The sequence below is a fragment of the Xenopus tropicalis genome, chromosome 4 (genome assembly GCF_000004195.4).
Source record: "Xenopus tropicalis strain Nigerian chromosome 4, UCB_Xtro_10.0, whole genome shotgun sequence".
In the NCBI taxonomy this organism is placed as follows: domain Eukaryota; kingdom Metazoa; phylum Chordata; class Amphibia; order Anura; family Pipidae; genus Xenopus; species Xenopus tropicalis.
The window spans coordinates 138,800,615-138,817,997 of record NC_030680.2 but is presented as its reverse complement, the minus strand read 5'-3'; the positions used below and the strand labels follow the sequence as shown (position 1 = coordinate 138,817,997).

The window sequence follows — 17,383 nt, the reverse complement described above, 5'->3', positions numbered from 1 at the left end:
GAGAGACGGAGTTCAGTAATAACTGGTTATGGCTTTGGTGGAATCTCTCCATGAGAGACGGAGTTCAGTAATAACTGGTTATGGCTTTGGTGGAATCTCTCCATGAGAGACGGAGTTCAGTAATAACTGGTTATGGCTTTGGTGGAATCTCTCCATGAGAGACGGAGTTCAGTAATAACTGGTTATGGCTTTGGTGGAATCTCTCCATGAGAGACGGAGTTCAGTAATAACTGGTTATGGCTTTGGTGGAATCTCTCCATGAGAGACGGAGTTCAGTAATAACTGGTTATGGCTTTGGTGGAATCCCTCCATGAGAGACGGAGTTCAGTAATAACTGGTTATGGCTTTGGTGGAATCTCTCCATGAGAGACGGAGTTCAGTAATAACTGGTTATGGCTTTGGTGGAATCTCTCCATGAGAGATGGAGTTCAGTAATAACTGGTTATGGCTTTGGTGGAATATCTCCATGAGAGATGGAGTTCAGTAATAACTGGTTATGGCTTTGGTGGAATATCTCCATGAGAGATGGAGTTCAGTAATAACTGGTTATGGCTTTGGTGGAATATCTCCATGAGAGATGGAGTTCAGTAATAACTGGTTATGGCTTTGGTGGATATTGTGATGTTTATCTAATTTGTCCACTGAAACTTAGGCCAGAGAGCAGAGAAAAGAACCAGATTTACTCCCAACAGAGCCTCCTTAAGGCTAAAAGCCCACACGGGGCTATCAAATAGCCTCTCATTTTGCATCTCCAGAGAACTTTTTCATGCTTGTGCGGCTCCTCAACACTTATTACATCTGAGTGTGAATCCCTGCCTTAGGCTAACAATCGGATCATGTGAGGCCATGGACTATATCCGCTGCTCAATGTTTACCTCAGCTGAAGGGAGTTTCCTGCCTTAACGATCAATATTTAAACAAGTTCTGATCAGATACAGATTGGCAAGGCCATCATTTTGATCCAATACATAAGCCAGAAGTTTAATGATGGATAAGTATGATCTGAAGGTCCTAACGTTCTACAGAAGAAGAATCTCTATATCCCAATATAATGGTCATAATGATGTTATCTCTATTTTTAGTGTTCTCTCTTGGGGACGCTAACAAGAATCTTCTGGTAGGACATTGTGACCAAATGAATGGGTAACTCAAGATCCATCTGTAGATGAGGACATTGTGGGTGTTTGGGAATGGCAGCTTCTGAATCTGTACGTGTCCATCAGCAGGCGTGTGCGGCGCTACATGATCAGCGCTGGTGATAACACACAAGTGTCGGATTAAATGAGATGTTGTGTCTGTCTTTGCACCAAAGCTGAAGCGCAAAGCTTTTATAATGATACAAGGTGTCTTTATACGTATAATGATTCTCCTAGATTGCTCTGTGCTGTCAGCCGTACGCGCTCACTGACAACTGGGAAAGCTTCTCTGTTATAACACTTTATACCCTGTCATGATGGTATGAGCCACTTTAATTGGCAGCGGGTCTGCTTGTAGCTTGGCACCCAGTCACAGAATCCAACGCTAACAAGCACAGTCAACCAGCCTGAGAGTCAAAAAAAATGAAGCTGTCAACTGAAGGGATCATATTGACTGAGGCACAGCCAGATATCAATCAGGACGGCTGCAAAACCCCCATTGGGTGAGGACCACGTTGGACTATGAATAAGGTCCTCTCCTGACACAGGGCCCCTATGTGATCTGCTTGTTGGTTTGGGAAACAACAACATTCAACAAATGAAATCATCTGGCAACTGGTCCAAGAAAGGCCAACTGCAGTGGTCAGATAATGCACCAATCAGAAGCACAGCACGGCCAACTGCAGTGATCAGATAATGCACCAATCAGAAGCACAGTACGGCCAACTGCAGTGGTCAGATAATGCACCAATCAGAAGCACAGCACGGCCAACTGCAGTGATCAGATAATGCACCAATCAGAAGCACAGCACGGCCAACTGCAGTGATCAGATAATGCATCAATCAGAAGCACAGCACGGCCAACTGCAGTGATCAGATAATGCACCAATCAGAAGCTCAGCACGGCCAACTGCAGTGATCAGATAATGCACCAATCAGAAGCACAGCACGGCCAACTGCAGTGATCAGATAATGCACCAATCAGAAGCACAGCACGGCCAACTGCAGTGATCAGATAATGCACCAATCAGAAGCACAGCACGGCCAACTGCAGTGATCAGATAATGCACCAATCAGAAGCACAGCACGGCCAACTGCAGTGATCAGATAATGCACCAATCAGAAGCACAGTACGGCCAACAGGTATCTCCTAACCAGCTGCAAGTGCTTTTGGATCTTGAAGCAAATAAGCGATGAAAGGAAATGGTAGGGGGGGCAGTGCCTGTTCTTTGGTCTAATAGCATCGTGAGTGAGAGGCTGGAAAGTGAAGGTGGCAGGTGTTAATGTAGCATGTACAAATGCTGAAATTGCCCATTTTTAAGCGCTCACCCTTAAATGAGTTACATACGCTCGTATATACCAGGCTCGCTGTCGCACTCACTGTAAAACACAGGAACACAAATAACTTATATCATGGGACTTCGACTTGTATTACCTGCTCCCAACTGAAAAATTGGCGTCTACTAGCATCATTTGTCATTGGGGTGGTACCACTTACCCATGTTACTGGGGTGGTAAGATCCAACCCTACACCCTAACTCCAATTCACTCAATGGACGTATACTAGAAGATCTGCCTGCATGGGGAGGTCTTAACCTGATTTGGCCACCAACATGCTGGGCCAAAATCGAACAATATGATTGCATGGCCAGCAGGCCAATTAGCAGATCATATGGGAGGCTTGTGGGAAGAGAACCACATCAAGCGCCAATGCTCTCCTCGCCCAATGGGGTTTGAAAACCCGCCTGATAGATATCTGCCTGATTTTCTGCCAGATATTGGTTGTACAGGATATCAGCGTCCTCTGCAAGCGACAAAAAACTGCTGACTTGGTTTGAATAGGCAAAACTGGAAGCTTCTATCTGCCCCTTATCAACTAGTAAATGAAGGTCTCAAAAATGCCTGGAGTGACCAATATCCAGTGGCATTACTATAGAGAAAGCAGCCCCTGTGGTCACAATGGGGCCCATTGGGCCTTTAACTGTTTCCTCTATAGTTTTTAAAACCTCCCCTCCCCAGCCACATTCTTACCTACCCTGGCCCAAGTGGTGGGGGGCGCAAGTGGGTGGTGGGTCGAGGGAGGGCTGGGAATAGGCTGCTGTGCACACACGACCCCTCCAAAAAAATATTTGCTGGAGGGGGGGCACTATTGTTCCGCCACTGCCATTATCACCCAAATGGCATAGGATTAAATGAGCAGCATTATACTGCGTTAAAAGTGGGCAAATAAACAAACCACAAAACAATTTGGCAGCACAATAGCATCATGGGTAGCAGCACAGGGTCCCTTGGTTTGATTCCAGCCAGGGCACTACCTGCAAGGAGTTGTAATATTCTTCCAGTGCTTGTGAGAGTTTCCCTCCCACACTCCAAATACATGCAGTTAATTGGCTCCTGATATGACTGACCCTAGCGTGTATGAATGTGATAAGGACCTTGTATTGTTTTTAAGCCCTAGGCCATTCTGCAGCCTCCGACTGCAACTCCCAACAGCCCACCAGTAGCCGAAGGGAAGAGTGTATTCCATAACACAGATGGAGCACGGCCCATAACAGTGTAGGTTATCCCCTTGCACGGAAAATGTGCTTTAGCAAAGTGCAAAGTGACCTATGTAATTCTGCAGAACTGAATTGGGCCACGGAAACCAAAAAGTCTCAGGTTCCCAATTAGTTAAAAGATTCTACGCTCGGAATTTCACTTTCTTGTGTCAATATCACATGCTTCCCTTATTTAATTTGCTCTGAAAAGCCTTCGGAATTTAATTTGTGTGCTTATTAAGAGGGGATTGGAGGAATCCCTGTCTGCTAATCACTTATAGCCAGGCGAACGCTATTTTTAAAACCGGTTTTGCATTTTTATGAGCAGAGCAATGGGGCAGGAATGAACGGGTCTCTTTATATGCGCCCGATAAGCACAAATGCAACTTATCTTGGATTTTTTTAAACATAATTTATTGTTGGACTTTATTAATCCAGTGAATGTAACTATTATTATTATTATTTATTTATAAAGCGCCAACATATTCCGCAGCACTGTACAATAAGTGGGTTACATACATTGGACATACAGAGTAACATATAAAGCAACCAATAACCGATACAAGAGGTGAAGAGGGCCCTGCCCAAAAGAGCTTACACTCTACAAACTATATAAAGTAGCCACTTCAGCCACTACAGTTCCCAGAATTCCCTGAAAGGCTAAAACTCATATAATCCTCATTTGGTGCCCCTTTGCTTTGGCACGGGAATCAGTATGGCAGTGCCAACTCTGATCTAAAGAAGGCAGTAAATAAGGCCCATCTGTCTGTCATGGTGGCCCAGTGGTTAGTAGTGCTGCCTGGCATAGCTGGGATCCTGAGCCTGGGGCCGCCCCGGGCACTGCCTGTATAGATTGATCTTCTCCCAGTGTCTGAGGCAGGTTAATTGGCTCCTGATAAGCAACGGACCCTAGTGAATGTTATAGGGACATTAGGTTGGTGCCCTCCAGTGATCAGCTGCAGCCCCCAGGCTTGTTGCACAAAGGAAAAATTGAGTATGTTTTGTTAATGAAAAGATATTATACTGCATTATCACTATTAGTTATGCCACAAAATCTCAAATGTTGCCCATCACTTAGATTGTAGATTCCACTGGGGCAGGGACTAATGGGAATAATCTCTGTAAAGATGAATATGCTGAATATGTCAGTACTATATAAATAAAGGATAATGTTCTGTCTACTGTTCCATCTGTCCAGATATGTCTCTCTGTGTACTTATTAGTGATGGGCACAGTGGTGGGCCCAGGGGTCAGTGGGCCCTTCTGCTCCTGACCATTTGGCCTGTTTCATGGCCATTCCCTATTTCTGAATGGGAAGGAAGAGTAGAAATAGATGGAAGAATAGAGGCTAGCATGTAAATAAAAGAGACTAGGAGAATAAAGATGTTGGGTGAGGAAAAATAGTTTGGAGAGTGGGCCCATGGTCTAATGTTTTCTGGTGGGCCCCTGGGGTCCCAGTTCAACACTGGATGGGCAGACCAGCCCATAAACCTGCAGGACTAGGGGGGCCACTACCTTGGGATTGAGTCAGCATTGCCCACTGTAGTTCACAGAACCTGTTAGTTTTCCCTTGGTGGGATAGTGTTCCCAGAGCCCACACCCCCAAGACGTGAGAGAGGCTTTGGTCCCATAAATCCTTCAAGCGGCGGGTTTGGCACATCTCTAGTACCTCTATAAGATTAAATAATATTAGAGTTTGAAGTTATTAAATATTATTAATAAATGTATTATTATAGTAATAATATTTTCATAATAACCCCCAAAATTAGAAAAAAATCCTCAAAAGAAAAATTCGCAAAATTCTTTTGAGAATTAGTTTTCTCTTTTTGGTGGGCATCACATGATGCCCAACCAAGCTCTGTTATTCTCTGGCCTTGCCCCTTTTATGCCCCTGAGCCCACCCAGTATTTAGATTCAGATTACTTAGGATAATCTGAGTGGGTTGCTAGGGGCACTTTACAGAGCTGGTACATCACCATTAAAGAAAATGCCCGTGGAGATACCGTGACATAATAGTGAAGCCCCTAGGGCTCCATCTGTAGTTATTTCCCAGCACATTGCTGAAGGGCTGCTGCATCTCCTCCATTCACAAAGCAGAGGACATTGGACATAAAAGGTTATATAACCCAGAGATAATCTTGGAGCTGCGCGCTTTGCCTGAGTTAGAATGGATTTTACCCGGAATGGGAGAATATGTCGCAAAAGCAAAGAATGTGGGCTAGGGAGGGCTGATTGTATAACCCCACGCTCCGAGGCTCACTGATCTCTGCACGGCGGCGGATATTCAATACAATCCCTCTGTTTAACATGAGTTAACAGTAGCATTAGTGCACAGAGTAGGTCACAGGGTTCTCCTAGTTCTGCCTTCTCTCTGCCGGAGAAATGATGGATAATAAATAGCACCGAGGGTGGGGGTGGACGACAGGTAGGGTTGGTTGCAGGGTAAGGCAGAAAGGGCATTTGCCTACCCTCCAAGATAATGGGTCCCATGAGGGGTTCAAATAGAAGTGAAAAGATAGTTTTTGCATAAACAGGTATTATATCCATTGTCCAGAAACCCCAGTGTCGGACTGGCCCACCAGGATATCAGGAAAACTCCCAATGGGCCCAGGTGTCAGTGGCCCCTCTTGCTTCTAATTACTTAGCCTATTTCTTGGTCATTCCCTATTTCTGTATGGGAAAAAGAAAGCTTGATAGATGGAAGAATAGAGTATAGTATGTAGAGAAAAGAGACGAGGATAATAAAGAGGTTGAGGGAGGAGAAAAGGTATTAAAGTTATGAGAGTGGGCCCATAGTCTAGGGTTTTCTGGTGGTCCCCTGGCATCTCAGTCCGACACTGAGAAACCCATTATATAGAAAGTTCTGAATTACAAAAAGGCCATCTCCCATAGACTCCATTTTAATCAAATGATTCAAATTTGTCCATATTATTTCATTTTTCTCTGTAATAATAAAACAGTACCTGTACTTGATCCCAACTAAGATATAATTACCCCTTATTGGGGGCAGAACAGCCCTATTGGGTTTATTTCATGGTTAAATGATTCCCTTTTCTCTGTAATAATAAAACAGTACCTGTACTTGATCCCAACTAAGATATAATTACCCCTTATTGGGGGCAGAACAGCCCTATTGGGTTTATTTAATGGTTAAATGATTCCCTTTTCTCTGTAATAATAAAACAGTACCTGTACTTGATCCCAACTAAGATATAATTACCCCTTATTGGGGGCAGAACAGCCCTATTGGGTTTATTTCATGGTTAAATGATTCCCTTTTCTCTGTAATAATAAAACAGTACCTGTACTTGATCCCAACTAAGATATAATTAATCCTTATTGGGGGCAGAACAATCCTATTGTGTTATTGTTTATCCTATGGTTTATTTAATGTTTAAATTATTTTTTAGTAGATTTAAGGCACGGAGATCCCTTATCTGGAAAACCCAAGGCCCTAAGCATTCAGGAAAACAGGTCCCATACCTGTACAAAATAGGGAGGTCCAGCCCACATTGTTCCATTTGTTTTTGGAATTTTCTTTTTGGGCAACACTCTCTGAGAAACGCACATTATCCAATAGCCTTGGATATTATTTTCATGTTGGCCACTATACTTCCATTTAAAGGTATAATGTGGTCAAGCCAAGTTAGCCTGCCGCCATTTTCCTGATAATGTGCCGACAGGGGGAGCTCTATACTAACGGCAAGTTAGCTACTCATAAACTACAATGATGAGTGCAAACTGTTACACGTGCAGTTGCCAGTAGCAACCAGTCAGCAGAAAAAGCTATGGGTAACTACACTGGGACAATTTAGAACCTACATTTGTAAATCAACCTCATAGTCTTTTTTAATTGGCAGGTATTTTATTGCCCCCTCCCCAACTCCCTGTCCATGAAGTGCAAATAGTTGCACCCTCTCCCCACACCCACCTACTTGCTGCTGAAAAACTGCAACTTGGTTCCAAGTACATTGCCCCCAATCTGCTAGTGTAATGGTTTAGCCCTGTTTAGTAACTCTTACGTGGATAGTAGAACTACATACGCACAGATTCTCAGTGGCCTCTGAGGGCTTTATAAGGCATATTAATATGTGAATAGACAAACAGCTCTTGATCTTGGACTTCATAGGAACGAGGGCCCAGCTTCTATAGGATTTAATTTTGTCTACATAAAAGGCAGCCGGTGCATAAAGCCAGCGTGTGAAGAATGGAGTGTGAAGCTCCGAGTCGGCTCTGTGAGGAATAGACGGCGAGAGCGGCAGCAGGCAGTGCCCTTGTAAAGAACCAGGGAGGACAGACGGAGCAGCCGAGCGATTCCCACAGACACTGAAGCCTATTGAAGTCTTTCACCGAGCAAGAAATACCCCCCTCTTTTCTTGGGCAAAGTCACTAAAAAGTCATTGAGAGATTTCAATACTCTACAGGTGGGGGATGAGACAGAATATTAACCCCTTCACTTCTGGGAGACACCGAGCATAATCATCCATCATGGACCGTTTGCCCCTCGGAGCACAGAAATGCTCGGATGCTGCCCCAGACATGTGTGTACATTACAACCCTACGGATATATTTTATTATATGTATCCTGTATAATCAGGGTCGGACTGGGAGGTGAAGGGGCCCTGCAGGTGCCCCCGCCGGCCATGCACCCTTACCCCCCCCGCAGGGGTCCCTCTAACCCCCCTCGCAGGGCCCCCCACCCAACGTCCTACCCCAAGCGTGTAAATTTAATGCGTCAGGGGAGGAGCGGTCGGGCAGGGGGAGCGCCGGCATGGGTCGGGTCTGGGCCGCCGGGGCCCACTAGAGGTGGCCGGCGTCCCAGTCCGACCCTGTATATAATCGTATAACATTGTACACGGTGCCAGTAGAGTCCAGGAGTACAGGCAGTACAGACAGGAGAGCTGGTTACACTTTGCACTGGAGAAGGGACTAAAGTCAGGAACATAACCAGGGGCGCTTCTGCCATTAGGCAAAAAGCCGCTCCTGGTAACTTTAAGAGCCGAATTTCCGGTTTTTAAACCGGAAATTCGGCTCTTCTAGTGCAGAGAGTGCAATTGCGCTCTCTGCATGTAACGAAACACTTACCAGCGCGGCGGGGACGCCCACCGCGCTGCCATCGGCGGGGACGCCCGCCGCGCCGTTCTCCTCCTGTGCCGGCTCCTTCCTAAGTGTGCGCGCGCATTTTCGCAATTTAAAGGCGCACGCACGCTCATGACGTCATCGCACAATGGCGCGAAATTCAAACTATTTAAAGGGACTTTTGCTTACATTCATTGCCCGTGATAGGACTCGATTTCCTGGTGCCTTCCTGAGCCTTGTGCATTCTTGTTCCTGTATTCTGTAATTCTCCTGTTTTGACCCGGCTTGCTCCTGACTATTCTGATTATCCATATCTGACCTCGGCTTATACTTTGACTACGATTTCGCCTCATCCTGCTGTATTGATTACCCGGTTTGACCCTTGCCTGTCTGACTATCCTTGATTGCTGCCCGCCCCGACCTAGCCTGCCTGAAGACGACCTTGTTTAACCCTATTTGTACCGTGATCTTTGGCCTAACTGACTTTCTACAGTCGTGCCCCATTGCTTGCCAGAACTCCTGCTTTGCACCTCTCGTATAAGTCCAGGTGGCATCCGAGTAGCTGAGGGCTCCTCCCGAAGCCAAAGGCGGTCACGCTACTGGTGAAGCACGAGCCGAGACCAGGGTGCTTGGCACTAGCTCTGGTATTGGGTGCCGACCGTGACACTGCACTAGCGATCTAACCGCCCCCGGACCCGCTCCTGCGCTCAGAAGGTAAGCGCTGGGGAGCGGGCGGATATGTCTAGAATCGCCCCTGAACATAACTAGATGTCCATAAGTAGCGATGGGCGAAATGTTTCACCAGGCATGGATTTGCGGCGAATTTACACGTTTTGCCATTGGCGGATTGTTACACGAAACGGATGAAAAAAATTTGCCGTAGAAAAATTTGCTGCGCGTCCCAAAATTGTTGCAAGCATCAAAAGAATTGTCGTGGCATCAAAATAAATAGTTGTGGTGTCAAAATAAATAATTGTGGCGTCAGAATTAATAGTCGCGGCGTCAAAGAATAGTCATGGCATCAAAATAAATAGTCGCGGCGTCAAAATAAATAGTTGTGCATCAAAATAAATAGTTGCGGCGTCAGAATAAATAGTCGCAGCATCAAAGAATAGTCGTGGCGTCAAATTAAATAGTTGTGCATCAAATTAAATAGTTGCTGCGTCAAAATAAATAGTCACGCATCAAAATAAATAGTTGCAGTGTCAAAATAAATAGTCGTGGCGTCAAAATAAATAGTCGCGGCGTCAAAATAAATAGTCGCGGCGTCAAAGAATAGTTGTGGTGTCAAAATAAATAGTCGAGATTTTCACCGTTTCGCAAATCTTTTGAAAGATTCGTGAATTTTTTATCCATAAACCCTTTGGACCTTTCCCCTTCACAAAAGACCTGCAGCGTCCATAATGCCAACCAAAAAGGCTGTTAGGGGCACCAAATGCCCAATTGGGCTCATTTAAGCAGGATACAATCTACACCACTGTCCCAAATGAACGCTCAAACCGAGCCCTGGCAGATATTCAAGGTTAAGTTCATGCTAACACTGCAGTCTATCCTGAATGGGTCCCACTGATCTTGGGTTCCTAGGCTGGGGAATGTCAACATCTAACACAGAAGATGGGTTGTCCCGTAAGATAACCTCTCCCATCCTTTTGCCCCAGGGAACCCTCACTGACAGGCTCCATAACCCACGTTTCTGAGAGGAACTAACAAAGGTGACACATATACAGAGGTAATGGCTTCCCATCCCTACAATTGTGTGCCATTTAGCAAATGAGACATTCACTAATAGAGTAAGTGTTGGGGAGCAAGTCCGCTGCCTTTAGAGCAGTAATTTTTAATCATCTGGAATGAAACAGGAGTGGAAGGAGCTTATGTAATGTCAGAATGTATTAATGTTCTTTTTTCTGTCCGACTGCAGCTCCCCAATGACCTTGCTTGAGTAGTGAGAGAGGAAAGACTGACTTTATGGCCAACGCAGCACGCACATTGGCTTTAATATACAGCTCTGCCAGATCTATATTTTGGGTAGGGCAGAAACAGCATTTGCCCCGGGGCCCGGCATCAAAGGGGCTTCTCTGGGGGAAAAATGCATAAACTAAAGGGGAAATCTCTTAAGTCTTATATACATATAGATCTTTCTAGAGGACCTTAGGGCCCCCTTGAGATTAGAAGAAAGGAGGTTCCATCATAAGGTGCACAAAGTCTTTTTTTTCTACATTTAGAGACAATGGGGAATTCTCTCCTTAAAATGGTTGTTCTAGAAGATACATTAGTTCCTAAATAGGGTTGGCTGCCATTTTAGAAAGGGAGACAATATACGGTTCCTCAACCTATAAAGCTGATTCAGGAAATGGTCTGATTGCCCTTTTGGTGTCAGGAAGGAATGCCCCCCCCCAGGCAAAATGTGTCCTTCCTCTGGATCAATAGGATTTACATGGATAAAGGGTTGGACTTGATAGACATGGCCATTTTTCAAGCTTAACTACTATGTAACGATATGTATTTAACAATCTTTTCCCATATACATTAGGGATGTCCAGCGCATGGCCCTCCAGCTATTATTGATCTGCAGTTCCCCAACATTGCACCAAAAGCATATGGCTGTCAGACTGATACTAGAAGTGTTAGTTCAGCAATGGCTGGAGGGTTGCAGGTTGGCCATCCCTGATTAAAGCATAAGAAAACCTTTTTTAAATCTATAAAATTACTCTGTACATACCCCAAAATAACATACCTTTCTCCCTGCATTTGGATTTAGTTTGTTTTTCTATTACAGCCAGGTAAACTACAGCTCTTTCACTGACTTCCTTGTCTAGCATGAAGCCCCCACCCCTTTTTCTTTCTGAGCCCTCCTTCTTTTTCAAACTATGATGACATGTAAGAGGTGCCTACTGTGCACGTCTGATTGATTTTGATTGGAGCAAAGGCAGTGAGCATGCTCAGTAGGCACCTCTTTGAGGGCTTCATAGTAGGAAAGAGGAGGGCTCAGAAAGCAAAAAGGGTCGGGGCTTTGCGCTAGACAAGGAAGTCAGCAAAAGAGCTGTAGTTGAACTGGCTGTAATAGAGAAATGAAATATATCTGCATGCAGGGAGAAAGGTATGTTATTATCGGGGATGATTAGAGTTATTTATAAAATAAAGGCTTACTTATCCTTTAATTCGATTCCCTGTCTCCTTAGACAGAGTCCAAACTTCCATGCTTTTCCGTGGGCCTCATCTACTGTAATGTTAATCTTTCTGTGGCTTCAGAACCTGCCGGCCTATAGTCTTATCTGAAAGCAGATCAAGGTAACTTTGCCAGCTGTGACTTTGTATTCTCTCCAGTACCAAAAAAAAAAAAATAAATAAAATCTCCCGAAGAGTCAAAAAAGGCTTAATGTGTAGAAAGGATTGAGGGAGATTAGCTGTGCGGCTGAATACAAAGCAGGCCTCTTTGCGGGGAAGTCTGTTTGCGAGCACATGCTCAGCCCCGGAACGCAGATCAGCTCATCCAATTGAGATCCAGAACATGAAATCTCCGGGATGAAGCACAAAGCACAATATACTGGAGCCTGATTAGAAGAGTTTGGGATTAGGAACGCGGAGAACAGTTACTTCTTGTATTGTCGCCGGGGGGAATGTTAAAGGGAAATAGGGGGAATAATAACCGTACGGAGAGGATGGGGATCAGCAGATCAATGATCGCCGGTGCCTGCGATGTATTCCATGATGATCGGATACGGCTACAATGCTGCACTTGTCTCATCACTTAGGGAAGCAGACAAGGATGGTTTTATAAAATTGGGGCAATTATTATTAAATAGGAATGCTGGGTCGGACTGGGTCAGTGGGACTTTGGCAGGGTCGGACTGGGGGGTGAAGGGCCCACTGGGGCTCCTGACCCAGGGGCCCCCGCCGGTTGCATCCCCTAATTGTCCCCCCAGGGGCCCCCCTGACCCCACTCGCAGGGCCCCCACCCGACATCTTCCCCCGAGTAATTTAACGCGTCAGTGTAGGAGCGGTCCGGGCAGGGGGAGCGCAGGCAAGGGTCGGGTCTGGGCCGCCAGGGCCCACTAGAGCTGGATTTTTCCCGGTGTCCCAGTAGCCCAGTCTGACCCTGGACTTTGGGAGAAAACTTGATGGACCCTGGCCCTTGTGGGCCCCACTGACCCAATCCTGCCCCTTGTCCCCGCTGGGAACTGTCTGTGGGCACTCCCTGGTGCTCCCCACTCCACCTTTGATCATGTCAATAAAATAGGCATATGTGTGGGGGGGTGGGGCAGGGGGCAGGATTAGCGCTGATCTTTCCCTGAGGAAAAGTTTGTGAATGGGGTGGGGGGCCCCTTAAGTGGCAGCCCCGGTGGCCTTGCGCACCCCAGTCCAACACTGTAGGAATGCAACTGGGATTTGAAAGTATTTTGAACCAATCCCTAATGTGCGGCAAAAAAAAAAACGCGCATCGAATTTTTTCGCGGAAAATTTTCACGGAAGTTTTGCGAAACAATTCACCAGTGGCAACATGGGGAAATTAGCTGCGAATCCATGATTATACAATAAATTAACCCTTGATCCACAAAACGGCCCCATTGATATTGTGGAGTCAGAAAGAAACTTTCTTGGATCAAATAGAAGGCAAAAAAGAAGAACTTTTCCAGCCTCAAAAGTCATCGGCTCTGGGACTATGATGCTGGGTGGGTGGGGAGCACGCTGGCCGCTAGCTTAGTTGGACCCAGCACTTTCCGGTGTATGTAACTCAATTAGAAGTTCAATTTCTCCACGTTTCATTAGCTTGCTTGGCTTGTAGCTTATTAGTAAGCAGGTAGGCGCAGATACCCCCCTGTAACCCCCCCCCACTGACAGGATGCACGTGGCGCCTCTGAGGGGAGATTCCACTCTGCCTCTTTATCAAGTGATCAATATTTTACTCTTGGCGAGTTTTACATCCCATTAGTGAGATGGGGCCTGTCAATCTGACTCCTCTCAGCGGAGAGCCCTGCCGACAGCCAATCTCTCTCTGTATCCATTAGAGAGTAACCCCCCCCCCAAACGAGTGCTTTAAGCAACAATTACCTTCTTCTCTTTATCACATTTGCTGCCATCTTTCTGCCCACGTGGTACATTGTGTGGCTCAGATAAACACCCCAGTCCCTTTGTGCCACATCACATCAAATTATCTCCCCCCGTTATTTCAACAGTTGAATCCCCCTGGCAGTTAAAGCGTAAATGCATATATTAAGTTTACCTGAAGTGTTAAAGGCAGAACCTTTAAAGCAATATGTGGCTACGGCTAAAAATATCTCTATTTTTAATAAGTAATTGGTTTTACGTGAAGAAATGGAGTCAATAAAATAAACATGAATATGCTTTAGCTCTGTGGTGCGGTAAATACATGTATGAAAGGGACGGGAGATGCCTTAAAGGCACACTGACTTTAATTCTCTACTTTGCTTCATTGTGCTCAGTGAAGGGTAATGTATGTGCCAGATGTACATCTATGTTCTCTCTCTGTCTCTCTCTGGGCAGCTTTTGCCTAAAATAGCACAGGTATATGGGATTCCTTATACAGAAACCCATTATCCAGAGAGTTTCAAATTACGGGAAGGTCATCTCCCATAGACTCCATTTTAATCAAATTTCCTTTCTCTCTGTAATAATAAAACAGTACCTGTACTTGATCCCAACTAAGATATAATTACCCCTTATTGGGGCAGAACAGCCCTATTGGGTTTATTTAATGGTTAAATGATTCCCTTTTCTCTGTAATAATAAAACAGTACCTGTACTTGATCCCAACTAAGATATAATTACCCCTTATTGGGGGCAGAACAGCCCTATTGGGTTTAATTAATGGTTAAATGATTCCCCTTTCTCTGTAATAATAAAACAGTTCCTTGTACTTGATCCCAACTAAGATATAATTACCCCTTATTGGGGCAGAACAGCCCTATTGGGTTTATTTAATGGTTAAATGATTCCCTTTTCTCTGTAATAATAAAACAGTACCTGTACTTGATCCCAACTAAGATATAATTACCCCTTATTGGGGCAGAACAGCCCTATTGGGTTTATTTAATGGTTAAATGATTCCCTTTTCTCTGTAATAATAAAACAGTACCTGTACTTGATCCCAACTAAGATATAATTACCCCTTATTGGGGGCAGAACAGCCCTATTGGGTTTATTTAAAGTTTAAATGGAGATCCAAATTATGAAAAGAACCATTATCTGGAAAACCCCAGGTCCCGAGCATTCTGTATAACAGGTCCCATACCTGTATATAGTTCTATTTAGGTTACGATGCCAGGTATTCAGGCTTATTTTTATGTCCCTTTCATGCACATCATACACATCAGTAAAAATTGCCCATTTACATCCTTTCCCTTGAGCCGCCATTTAGTGATGGGCTGTGTGCTCCCTCAGAGATCAGCTGACAGGAAGTGGCGGCCCTTAGTACTTAAAATGGCGATTTTTATTTAGGATTACCAAATGGCACATACTGCTAAAAAAGTAGTGAAAATATTTAGATGAAGCAGGGTTTTACACATGAGCTGTTATATGTATATATCCAGATGGTCCAAATCTGTGCAACTTTTTAATGGATTTTTTTTGTATTTTTTTGTACTTACAACCCCTACGCACAGCCAGGGCTGGATCAACATACTACATGGAGTACAACAGAGTTATAATAGATGTATTTGCATTTACTTGCCGTTCATTCACAGACTTTTTTTTCTCTCCATAGGAGCCTACTGGATATGGACACCTTCTCTAAATCTGACCCAGGTGAGTTTGATGCCACAGGATTCTTCTTGGGTCACGGAACTGAGGAAAAAGGAATTCTGGGACATTTCTTGGGTTTAGGAAACCACTGTAAGCCAAGACTGTAGCCGTTTAATAGCACAGGATTGCTTTTTATAAAAAGGATACTCCCCCAGCAATGGAGAAGAATTCCCCACCCTATGCCACCCCCAGTCAGGGTTGCCACCGGTAAATTTGTAATGCCCTATATATCCCTCCCTTCCTGACCCTCTCACTCTTTATAACCATGGGCCACCCTCTGCTCCGCCTATAACGCTGCCCATTTCCCCACCCATTTCCTGGCCCCAAACACCTTTGCCCCACCCCTTACATCATAGCCCCCCCAATGACATCACACCCCATCCCCAACCGGTATTATTGGCAGAAAAAGGTGGCCACCCTAGTCCCAGTCTGATACTGATGCCAACTAACTGACAGAGTGGTACCTACCCATTTTTTCTATCTATTCTATTTTCCTAGTACCCTAGATGTGAGCAATCCAGCCTGTACTGTGTTATGATGACAAAGTATTTAATATAAGAAGGAAGACAAACACAGAGAAATGAAGCAAGAGATTAGCAGCAGCAATGTGCAAGTCTGTATCTCCTGTGAACTCTCGGGGGGGGGGGATGGGGGTGTTAGAAAATAAAGTGATTATGGGACCCCAGAGCAGGTGATTATTCTGACTGTGCATTTACTTTAGCTGCCTATTGAAATATCTTCTGTCTTTTCCAGTGGTTGTTCTGTATGTGCAAGGAGTTGGCAACAAGGAATGGACAGAGGTAAGAGAACGAGCCTCTAATAGATGCACAATGTATGACAATGTACAAAGGTAGGGCCTTATTAGAATAAGCAACGGTCTGGCGTTTTATTGCCCTGTTTGAATTATTTGTGAGCAGGATGCAACGGTGCATTAGGGCTCGCCATGGCGCAGCAACAACGGCCATTATTTTCTCAGTAGGTGCTCATCAACACGCCTGGCGTGGGAGAGGCAGGGGTTATACAGTACATAATGGAAAAAAAACTAAAAAAGAATATGGATAGAAATGCTGTATTTTATACACTGCGTCTACTGTACCAGCCCAGTGGTGTAGCAGCCCTATAACAGTAATGAATGAGGGCTCCTCATCTTCTGATCTTGTTATGCTATCTACTGAGTGTCAGTGGCACTGCCCATGCTCAGTGGGCTCTGGGCTGCTGTTGAGAAGCTAAGCTTAGGGGTAGTCAAAAAAACAATCCTCAAATGTGTGGCTGCTGCTAATGCAAAATGCACTCGTTTTTAAGCTGCCATGTAATGTGTGAATCTAAATGAATTAGACTTGTGTCAGGAATATTATAGTGAATATAGTTTGGGTATTGTGGGTCAGCCCCCAAGGCTTATGGCGCTATATGTTTTCTCTTCTGGTATTGACATGGCACAATGACATGGGTGAAGCAGCCTGTAACTGAGCATGTGGGCAGAAAGTCCACACTTACTGGGGGTCATTTACAAACTCCGGGCAAATATGCACAAGGGCAGTTGCCCGTGGCAACCAATCAGATTTTTGCTTTCATTGTTTTACTTGAAGCTGGTGATGAAAAGCTAATCACTGACTGGTTGCCATGAGTTACTGCCCAGGTGCAAATTTGCCCCGTGTTTATAAATGAGCCCCCACTATGTGTCATAGTCGTTGGGTCCTTGGGCCCAGAGCATGTGCTGTGAACTGTTTCCAAATGCTGGTGAAACAATTACCATAAAGATAGATGACTACTCAGCCCCACATTTGGGGAAACCCTGTATCTATTTCCTGCTGGATTATATGTATTTGTTTGGTGCCGTGTATCAGCATATTTGTGGGGGCATTCTTCAGTAGG

At 44.9% G+C, this 17,383-nt stretch overlaps 1 protein-coding gene across 1 annotated transcript in view; it reads left to right on the top strand.

Moving 5' to 3' along the window:
- cpne5 (copine V) overlaps window positions 1–17,383 on the top strand; it is a 177,751-nt gene that overhangs the window by 15,075 nt on the left and 145,293 nt on the right. Inside the window, 2 exon segments of the mRNA NM_001102940.1 lie at window positions 15,474–15,514; window positions 16,265–16,311. Coding sequence (NP_001096410.1) covers window positions 15,474–15,514; window positions 16,265–16,311 — 88 coding nt within the window.